Source organism: Chiloscyllium plagiosum, unplaced genomic scaffold, assembly GCF_037043375.1.
Source record: "Chiloscyllium plagiosum isolate Xiang-an unplaced genomic scaffold, Cpla_swu_hap1 HiC_scaffold_34, whole genome shotgun sequence".
NCBI classification, from domain to species: domain Eukaryota; kingdom Metazoa; phylum Chordata; class Chondrichthyes; order Orectolobiformes; family Hemiscylliidae; genus Chiloscyllium; species Chiloscyllium plagiosum.
The window spans coordinates 25,189,939-25,201,442 of NW_028270172.1; the positions used below are offsets into that span (position 1 = coordinate 25,189,939).

An 11,504-nucleotide genomic window follows, 5' to 3' on the forward strand; every position below is an offset into this window, starting at 1 on the left:
TTCTGCACTGTAGGGATTCTATAAAAAAAATTCTTGTTGATCATAATCTTGACGTTTGATTATGCTTGATCTGATCACTTGACATCCACTAGTGAGCTCATTTGACATGCCGACATTGCAAAATGTTATTGTAGTTACTATTACTGCGTAGATACTGTTATGCCAAAGGTTCAGAGAATCAAATGCAATCTCTAATAAAAAAACAGACAAACTTCTGAAATTGCTGCAGCAGTGCTAATTTCTGAGTGACGATCTCAAATTTGCATATAGTCTGAGATGAGTGAAAATTTTGTTTTCTTTCACATCGGCTACCAGTGGGTGCTACTTAGTTGTAGGGCAAAAAGCTTAAACATCTCACATTCCTGACTGGTCCAAATATCTAATTATGTCTGAATGAAAACTGATTGTTAGACACAATGGAAACATCACCAATTTTCAAAACACAGCCATCACAAAAGCTGTCAAATTAATCCAATGACTTGGCACGATCCTGTTTATGACAGCATTTTGTTCATTGTTTTATATAAGACCAACTGATAGGATTGCATTTTCCCATTCTTAAAATTAATAGACATCAAAATATTCAAACTCTGGAGTAAGTGTGTAAGAAATTAACAAATTCTCAAATAAACCAGTAAACCTCGCCTTCCTTTTACTTATGGAATGTAACAGTAAAATTGTAGCCTTTCTATACACTACCTTGAACACCATTAGGTATCCATATGTTCAGGAAGAGGCAATCCTCATCACCATGGACATCCTTTACAAACACCCGGTCCTGCATGCAAATATTTCCATATGTTCTTGCATCCTTAATACCTTTCCACGGGTTTAATGGTCTTGGCTTTTGGAAACGAAGTTCTCCAATAGGTGGCTGAGCATAAGGAATTCCTTGGAAAATGTCTGTGATTCTATTGTTCTGCTGAACTCTGATGCCACGCAGAAGACCATTCTGGGTCTGAACAAGTGGATCTATGAGGGGCTGGCAAAGGAAAAATAGTCAGACTGTGAGAAATACTGAAACAAGAAATGCCTTTTGTGTTTATTATCACAACATGGAGACAGAAGACAGAATCGAATCAGCCTTTCCACCTCTGTATTCGCAACACAGTAATATTAAACCATCGAAGACCCCCAAATAGTCACTCCTATAGTTCCTAACCAGACATTTGAATATCCAAACCCAGATTTTGCACATCATTAATTTTCATAGCCCAGTTTTGTATCTTAAACAAAAGACTTAACAGTTTATTAACTACAAGGTAACTTTAGCAAGGACAACATTGAACAACACGGTAAGCTGATTGACATCTTTAAACCCAAGATATTTGTTTTCAGCCCCATTCACATAAAACAGAGACAGACAAACAAACACAGTTTAGGGATAAATGAAAGAAAATAACAAAATTGGCCAGCTAATTAAATGGATTTCACAATGCATTGTTTCACAGGCATAAATGGTGACTTGTTGGTTGCTTTTCTGAAACATTGATTAGGGTCACCTTCTCAATTCACCCAGGCAAAGGCAGCAATATTTCTAACTATGCTTTCTGCTCTTTGGGTTTCTGGATTCTGGTGTATCAGATCAAGCAGGGAGCTTTCAAATCTTAATGCTGTCTCAGAACCATCTCTCGGAAAACATAATCCAAAAAAGCAATTTTAATTCTGGTTTCACACTGATCAATTCATCAACTCACCCAAAGACCTCAATCACCTTTCAACAACTGGCATCTGTTTGATCATTGTGTCTCTTCCAGACTTTGGGAACCAACTCGCAGGTATTGATCTCGTTAATATACAACTCCTGGTGTCTGTTTAAATATGATGCCGTTTCCAGGGTTTGCTATGTCGGGTAGAACCTTTCTGATCAATTAGCCTCCAGGCTTGGTCTCAAAAACAAACAAAGTTTATTTGGTCTGTTCCTTTCCTTTCAACTCAAGATTTCCCAATATCCACCGGTCGTTTCCAGCTCATAATTCAAAATTGATAAAAATAATGAAAATAAAACAATGGAAAATGAGCAAGTGTTCTAACCTCACCTGCATTCAGAACCCATATTTAATTACCCAGCATTGATTTTCTATTCCCTATTTATTCTAATTCACTGCTCTATGTGAATAATCCTGCTATAACATGGTCCCAAATTTGGTTCCCTAAGGAACATCTCTTATTTCTTTATCCTAGATGAGCATTTCCACTTAACCCTTTAAATAAGTCCTTGTCTTCTAAAACCAATTCTCAAAGCAACAAGATAACTCATCACAAAAACATAAAGTTCTGGAGAACTCAGCGAGTCTGGCAATATCTGTGAGAGGAAAACTGAGTTAACATATTGAGTCCAGTGACTCTTGTCTGACAACACTGGACTCAAAATATTAACTCTGTTTCATCTCCACAAATGCTGCCAGACCTACTAAGCTTCTTCAGCAATTTCTGTTTGTTTCAAATCACCAGCATCCACAGTTCTTTGTTATACCTTGCCCATATCTTGAATGAGTATGCATCAATGGACAGTGGATGAAATGGGATTGTCTTGCTGTCTTTTGCCAGATGATGTTTAAAGATGACATGGGTAATGGTGGAAAACAGAACAAGAAATGTGTCACTGTTATGGTGCGCACTAACATGGATGCCACTGAAAAACTTGCTGTTCCTTGTCATAGGACAATCCAAGAATGCTTCATGAATGTCAAGACACTACTCACATAGTATGAGGCTCACAAAAACACTTACGTGAACTCCAGCATTTTTGAGGAGTTGATTAGGGAAGTGGACAAAATGTATCAATGGAAGAAAAGCAAACAGGGTGAGGATCACCAATCCAATAATGAGTCTCTTTTGGACTTGCCTGTGGGAGTCCAGAATGGAAATTACAACAGAGACAACCTATGCTATGATGGACTACATCATCCACTGTACAATAGCCTGACAGATGAGTCAATTATGTATGTGGTCTGGTTTGCAGCCGAGGAATCCAATGACACTGGTGGCCATGAAGAATCTGATGAATATCCAACTCTTTGTTCATCCGTTTCCCTAGCTAGAGCTGCTAAGGCTGTCAAGATACTCTAGGATTTCATTGTATAGCACAAAAACATGAAAAACTGCACTAACAGCATCACAGACTGTATCATATTTGATTAAAGCAACTGAATTTACTGCAGAGCTAACTCCCAACAATTTTCAATGTGTTTTACAAGGTCATACCATTGTAAGGTTTGAACAAATTGAAAAAAAAAGATGTTTTTCACTATGTACTGCTTTGGTATGTTTTCATTTGGGATTTTTTTTAAAACATAGAGTGTGTTTGTAGGCAAACTGGTTTATATAGGGAACTTCTCCTTTATCTTCTACCTCTGCTTATCATATGTGCGGGTGAATCCCCTGGGATCCGATGGATTAGGGTTAATCTGTGGTTTCGCTTACTGTGGTCTCTAGTGGTAATTATTGTTTTATAGGGGCTTGATATGAAGTTCATTTTAGTACAAATACAAATAATAAAACTCAATACCACACAAGCTGACTGTAAATCCTCAACTTCCTCAAATTTGAAATGAGTCCAATAAATTGGACAAAGTCCTAAATGGTGGTTAAGAAATAGCTTTGGAGTGATGATTGAATCAAACATGAATGGACTAGAATCCAGAAAGTAAAAGTGGCTCTGTATTGGGACTCTGTTTGAGTCCTTGTCTATAGGATTTGATTTGATTTAATTTGATTTGATTTGATTTATTATTGTCACATGCACCTAAGTACAGTGAAAAGTTTTGTTTTGCATACGGTACAGACAGAACATAACATACAAATATCATAGGATGATTGAAAGTGAGAAATACAAAGTTATGACTGCAAAGAAGGTGCACAAAAAGCAGCTTCATGGTAACTGCATATAAATAAACAGCACTTTATTGATGTAGTTGAGAGTTGAGGGAGAACGAAGTGGTAGTCAGGACTATTGATGTGATTGACCTTAAAGAAAATGAGAATTGACAGCAACTTGTTGGCCAATGAACTACAATTCCCTAGTCATTTCCAGTCTTATGCAGCTCAATTTAACCACTATTCAAGTGCACACAAAGCATCCTCTTTGGATGCTTTTTACCTCAATATGGGCCAGTCTGCACTTGGCGTGCCAAGCATTGTTTAGTAATCTCAAAATTTAAGCAGCATTCTGCCTTTAACATCCCATGCATGGGTTTTCTGAGCTGTCTGTAGCTCTCCGGGATCAATCAGGTGAGAACACAGCAGGGTGCGATTCTTTGCTAAATCTAAGAGACGATGAAGCCTTTATACACGAAACTGAATGGTTCCAGCAGCTGTATAATGAGAGTCTATCATCCCTAATTTTTTTTCTCTGAAAGGGTGTGCTTGCTGCTTCACATGTGATTTCCAACTTCTTGGAAGTCTGTTCACCCGTCTCACATTTCATTCAATCTCACCCACACTGCCTTCACTGCAACATCGCAGTCATGCAGCTCCATCGAATACCTTTGAGGAAAAGTGGAAGGAGCCACATCAACAGAACCAGGAATAGTGCAACAGTAACTGCAGCAATGTTGGCCCACAGGGCAGAAGGGTACAGAGAGCCAGCTGGAAGGAGATGTTGTACCTTTTTGCTGACAGAGGATCTCTCTCTCAACCTGTCAGAACACCAATGTCGCAGGTAGCTGTGGCCTCCTGGAACAAAACCTCTTTCCCAATGGACCAGGTGAGCACAGTGGTGCTAAAGTGCATGATGTTATCACTCACTGAGGTAGCCCAGCTATTCTTGGAGTCGTCACAGAAGTTAATGATTTTAAAAAGTACGCAAAATTACCCAATTATCCTTTTTTGACAGCAAGGTTGGCAGAAGTCATGGACTAGGTTTCTGTACTTCACAAGAATTACTATTTATTACAAGTCATTAGACTCTAGCTAGAGATAGACAGTTACAAACAGTTGTCACAAAATTCAAATAAGGAAATTTCAATTCCCCTTACAAATACACACACACACACACATACACACATACACCCACACACAAACAATGGAGATAGACAGAGAGAAAGTCGTCAGTGGTATTTGTTCACGAGGTCCATGAGTTAGCTCTTATACATATCAGAATACTGCTTCTTATCCGTCCTTTTCCAGATGCTTCCATTAGGCTGCATGAGGACAAGGTGGCTGGTTCACTTGTAAAAGGCATACAAATTAAATGTCACAGTTTACAGCAACTGCTGAAGGTAAGATAAATTGTTTTTTTTTCAGGCTTCAAGTAGCGTTCACTGTAGAAAACTGAGAGTGAGATCTCCTGGGCTGCTCTTGGTCTAAAGGCTTCTCTTTATCTTGGTCATAGTCCCAAATTGTTCAGTTACCTGAGAGCCATTCACATAATTGTTGGCAGGCAGAAGACCTTTATCATTGGCAACTGGTTACTGGTCTACAGACCAATCAGCTTCGTGTTACGAAACAAAGCTCCATTTGTAGACAGTTCCTCAGCTCATCCTCTGGAGGTCAAGTTTAGAAGCCTACAATCGCAGATAAGCAATTCAAACAGCTCGAGTGGCAAGGGCAGGAATCTCTGGTGCTGATGGTCCACCTCAGTGGGCTAATTGACAGGTTGTTGAGCTAACAGGGTAGCTTGAAACAACATCATCAGAGTTTCCATTACAAGGTGACAAGGTGACTCTGACAGCATTTTAACATAATGAGCCCTGATCTTTAACAAAAACAGAAAGTGCTGGAGAAACGGAGGGTCACTGGACTCGAAACGTTAACTTCGTCAGCTGTCAGCCAGACCTGTAAAGTTTCTCCAGCACACTCTGTTTTTTGCTTTGGATTTCCAGCATCCACGGCTCTTTGTTTTCATTCTGGAGTCATGATGTATTCCTTTGTTCAGAGCTGGTGAGAAGCTGACAGTTCATCTCCAAATCTTTGTGTCAGCCTTATCTGGAATCTTTATGCAATGCAGGGAATTCAGAAGCTTCTGAAAACACAATCTTGTGATGAACCTTGGCTTTTTTTTTTGAGTCCAGCAATTCCATTTTAGAAGGGAGAAGAGTTTAAACACAGAAACACTGAAGAGTGTATAGTTTTCTTTGAAATATTTCTTGCCCCCCGCAATGAAACACAGACACCACAGTGAAGTGATTTCTTGGATATACTAATCAAGAGATGGCAGGATACACAATGAATTGATAGAGTTGAATGATTTGTCTTGACTATTAAACTCCTGTGGCCAAATTGTAAACCTGTCAATAATACTTACAAGTTAATGAGCTTTGTGTGTGTACCAACATTCCTTGAGAATACTAATGCCAAAGACTATTTCATTGGTGAAACTTCAACACCAATATGAGGATGATGGTGATGATAAGCCAGAATCTTCTCTATTGGAACATTAATGGGCTATTTATGAACCCAGGTTGTTGCATTGTTCCCAAATGTAAGGAGACAAAGAAACTGCAATTGCCAGAATCCAAGGTAGACAAGCAGGAGGCTGGAAGAACTGCCTGGCTTGCTGTGCTCTTCCAGCCTCCTGCTTGTCTACCCAAATGAAAGAAGGCACATTCAAAACAGAAGGAATTTGTAAAAGTCATTGTCCTGGGTGTGATCTTTACACTTTAAGAAATTTTGTTTTCGGGTTGGACCAGTCCCTTGTAATTTAACTGTTCGCAGAATTGATCCTTTGCTTTTAATGTAAGAGATTCTCTTTCTACTATTAGTCTCCCTGCTACATTCAGGTTTATTCAGTTGATATTCCATCATAGAATTGCTGCAAGCCCAATGCAGCTGAAAAATCCATCTTCATTTCAGCTATCCTACTGTCCTCACTTATTGCAACAAGTTCAACTGCACTGAAAAGAAAATTAGAGGTTAACAGAACTGTACCTTTGTATTTGGACATTCTTTAATGTTCATTAAGCTCGGGATGTACTGGTTCCAGAATGGGGCAAGCTCTGGCTTCAGATGTTTCTTTATGTTTAATTTTGACAAATTGATGTCCAGTTGTAGATACTGGGATGTTCTCTTGTTGTATTTTGGCCAAGTAACCGGGACATTCATGGGAAAATTGGGGTTTCTACAAATGAGAATAAACAGATTAATTTACTAACTGTTTGTCATATATGGATACTATTTGGTTGTTATTTCCCATTAACATATTGCATCGTTTATAGTAGTTTTTTCATGCATGCACCTTAAAAGTGCAGAATATTACTCAATGGTTTGAAGTAATATGTGATTTTTGTTTGTTCTTAATGGCAAAGAGCATTTGTTATATTTACGCTTGCTCACAGGTTCTGCAGGGGATCTCAAACCTTTGTAAATAGAGTAAGAAACAGTCTGGTGGGGTTGAGGATTTCAGACTCCCACAACAGGTACAGGGATCATCAACTTCATGTTGCCTGTTCATTTCAATAATTTCAGCATTTACCCAATGATAATAGCGGAGTATATTGGCTAGATGCTTCAGTGGGAGCTGAAATTGTGAGGAATAGGAACAGTTACAGATGCTTAAGGGCAACCCGTACCTCTTAAAAAGCAGGTGTATAATGGCTAGACCAAATGTTGAAAGTTGTTTTACAACTGATTCTAATTTGGAAAAGAGGCGGAATGACACAACATGGGTGAGAACAGGCTGCAAGGTTAATAGGTGCAACACGGGTGATCTCCCAAGAGATGGGAGAAAAGGAAAGATGAGCCTTTCAACTGGAGTAGGCCAGACGATCCTCCAGACATGTGGCCAGAAGGCTGTGGGAATGGGTAGTAATGGAGGTCAATGAACAGCAAGTAAGCCATGAGGAACTGGTTCAAATAACCTCATAAAAGGGAGCATGTTTAGTCAATCTATCTTCAAATGCCAGTTCCTTCCAACTGCACCATTAATTTCAGTTCCCACTCAAATCCCATTCTCATCTCATTCCAGATAGTTATATGCTACAGTTCATCTTCACAGATGACCCACATCTCAGATCCATGTCTTGTAGCATGCTCACAATGCCAAACATTCAAACATGATGATCACATTAGCTAACCAGATTTCATGTCTCTCCATGAAAGACTTTTCTCTCTTGCAGGGCAAGATAGTGCACAATGGAATGTAGTAGGAGCTAACGGGAAAAAGCAGGCACACCTTCATATCCTTATTATCCCCATGGAATAGTCCCTATGGGACATCCAAGGCCCCAACCTTAGCCAGCTAATGGACTGACACCATGTATGGAATGAGCTGTCAAAGGAAGTGGTGGAAGCTGGTACAACATTTAAAGAGCATCTGGATGGGTATAGGAACAGGAAGGGTTTAGAAGGATATGGGCTAAATGCTAGAAAATGACACTAGATTAATTTGGGATATCTGGTCAGCATAGATGAGTTGGACTGACGTGTCTGTTTCCGTGCTGTACATCTCTATGACTATGACTCATTGCAACTGACAGTATCTTCATAGTTAACACTGCTTCACACATCCTACCACTCCTCATTACACACACCTTTCTGAAATACAACTACAGATAGTAATATAGTACCTGCTACCATCTCCCACTCACCCCTTTCCACAACCACAAACTTGCCCTTGTGCCTTTCTCCCTTCAGATACCCAAAGAGTGTGATCTGCCCAGGTAATGGAAGAATGGAAAGAAGACAGTTCTAATGAAGACACAACATCATTGGCTGAGTTCATATTTGCATGAACCAGCTTATATATTGATGCAAAATTTATAAGATAACATCGAGGCCAGATCTTCACATGATGAGACAGTGGGTACAAGCGACCTGTGTTCAGATCAGGGACAAAGATTAGGTAGGGAACTCAAATGAGTTTGCTGATGAACCAATGTACAGAAGAAAGCTGATGAATATATATGCGCAACAGAATGTTTGGTGCATTGGAAAGCCTGCCTGAAAACCTAATGTCACTGACAAGGAGTATGGAGAGGCCAGCAATCTTCAAATACTGCAATAAGTGTTGAGTCATGTTTCACATTTATAAATGAATGAGAGAGGACTTGCATAACAACTGGAAATATGTGGAAAATCGTTCCAAGGTGCTTCGAAGAAGGTGTACAAATAAAATCCCATATTTAGAGAAAGAATTACTGATAGAGTTGACTAAAAGTCTTGTCAAAGAAGATCATTAAAGGAGAGCAATGTGGAGACATTGTTGGCGTTGGGGGTAAGGGTGTTACAGATGGATTCCAGAATTTCAGTGCAGGACCACTGAAGGCTTGCTTGCCAATTAAGATCAGAGAGGGTTAGGAGACACACGGGGGTAACAAGTTTGTCAACACATAGAGCTCTCAGGTGTTTATATGAATTAAAGGAGTTCTAGTACCCACAAACTGACCTGAACAAATTTATCAACATTTCATGCTGATAACATTCAATCTCAATAACTTATAGATATTACAAATAAAGGTCATGATATGCAGTAGTAAGAGCCAGAATCATGAACCTATAACAGCCAATATTCCAATTTACAATCATTATAACTATTAAACACAGAAACAATTTCAAAAGACATGCTTCAAATGACTTTAAATTTTAAATTTCAATGAAATTAAACTCCTCAGATTCAAAAAAGAAGGCTTAAAATCAAACTAGTTCTCAAAATGTTCTCAAATTGAAACTAATGGAGACATCAGACATAGAAAGTGGTACAGTAACAAAAATTATTTTAAACGAGTAATTTTTCTTTTGATTTTATCTCATACTAACATGGACTTTCAAAAGGACGCTCAAAAAATGCATTCTTTACTTACCCAGTTTTAGCAAAATTTGTCCAGTAGGACATTATTTGTTGACTCAGATCATGTTCTTCTTTTCCTACCAGAGGTCCCCCCATTATTGGGACTCCAAATACAAACACAAGTTCATCTCCATGCCCTGCTCCTATCCACTCAGGGGACACAGATGCATTAGGGTGTCTGGTAAAGTAATAAATGTAAACACCTTTAGTGGCTTTGGCCATGAATTCACTTGTCAGTACCAGTGGTGCTACAAAACCTGCATCACCAACTACCTCTAGTGCTTGCTTCTGAAGGTGAAATGAACTGCTGTTATGGTCTTTCCAATCCTTGTATTCCCACAATATGGTGTCGGACACCATTGCCACTTTATCAGCTGTTAGCTGGAGAAAAGATGATGTGAAGTTAACAAAATCAGCTTGCATTTCGATCTTTTTTATTTGTGGCCAAGCCAAGCTTCCCTCGTGACTGTTAACACCAGCCATGTAGGTGAATCGGTTGACTAAGCTCATGTTTCCAGACAGTTCTTGTGGTGGTTTAGGGAGAAATGAACCACCCACTGTTGGACCGAATGAAAAATTAAAGTCGTGCAACTTCATTGCACCTTTCACGAGCTCCGCTGTTTGTTTCTCCTGCAGACATCTGATCAGCCTCAAACTATCATTCACTGGACAAAATAATATAGAGGCAAGTTTCTCAGCCCAGATGGAAGGGTCATCCAACCTTACAGCCCAGGGTGCAATAGCAACCCCACTCTGTAAAATTGCTCGTTTGAAGAGCCCCGTGTTGAGAGGTGACAGACATTGTAATCCAACACTAGCTCCTCCTGCCGACTGTCCAAATATGACAATAGCCTCTGGATTACCACCAAAATTTCTGATATTGGTCTTTATCCATGCAATAGCAAAGTGTTGGTCAAGTAGCCCACTGTTGCCAATAGCTGCACTGTCTCCTGTGGAAAGAAACCCAAACACCCCTAACCGGTAATTGATTGTAACCACAATAACTTGTCCAAAGTCGGCTAGCACATGAGCCTTGTAATTTCCAGATCCAAGGACAAAGGCTCCTCCATGAAGCCATACCATCACTATTAACAGTTTGCTTGAATTAATCTTTTTATAGGGCACATAGATATTTAACTTGAGGCAGTCTTCATTACCAGCTACTTGACCAAGTATTAGAAGTTCCTGAGGGCACATGGGTCCAAATTCAGTTGCATTCAGCGTGTCATTCCAACCAGGATGTAGCTGGGGAGGTTGGAATCGAAGGAGATTCACTGGAGGTGCAGCATAAGGGATCCCAAGGTAGCATTCCACAGTTCTGTTGTCCCATTGTTCTAATGTCCCTTGAACCAAGCCCAGGTCCGTCCTTCTAATGAGGTCAATAGATGCTACAGACACATAAAGACTGCAAAGAAGAATTAAAACTTCACAGTTCATGACGGTAAAACCTGTGGTTTTAGCCTGTCAGTTTACTTTGCCATCAATTAAGTAGTCCTATTGAATACTGCCTCCCCTTATCAGTCGAAGCATTAATCATTTGAATGTGCTCTAACTCAAATGACACTGCAAAATGCTGGTTAATATGATTACTTTACAGATTAGATATGCTTGTTTCTTGAATGAGTTTACAGTCAAATTGCACATAACAAAGTCTAAGACTTATATTTGCAAATATGTTTATTTGGCTTCACTTAATACTTCAGAGACCAGTATAAAAGATACAGCAGAGAATAAGTAACGACTGGTAAAGGGAATGCCATGATGGAATCCATTATAA

General features: G+C 39.4%; 1 protein-coding gene across 1 annotated transcript in view; it reads right to left on the bottom strand.

Annotated features, from left to right (window-relative positions):
* Positions 1–11,164, bottom strand: part of LOC148141130 (uncharacterized) — a 64,602-nt gene extending 53,438 nt beyond the window's left edge. The window contains exons 1-3 of the mRNA XM_087978559.1: positions 9,741–11,164; positions 6,871–7,060; positions 700–982 (exon numbers count right to left, since the gene is read on the bottom strand). Coding sequence (XP_087834685.1) covers positions 700–982; positions 6,871–7,060; positions 9,741–11,164 — 1,897 coding nt within the window. The remainder of the gene's footprint in view (positions 1–699; positions 983–6,870; positions 7,061–9,740) is intronic.
* Between the last annotated feature and the right edge of the window lie 340 nt (positions 11,165–11,504).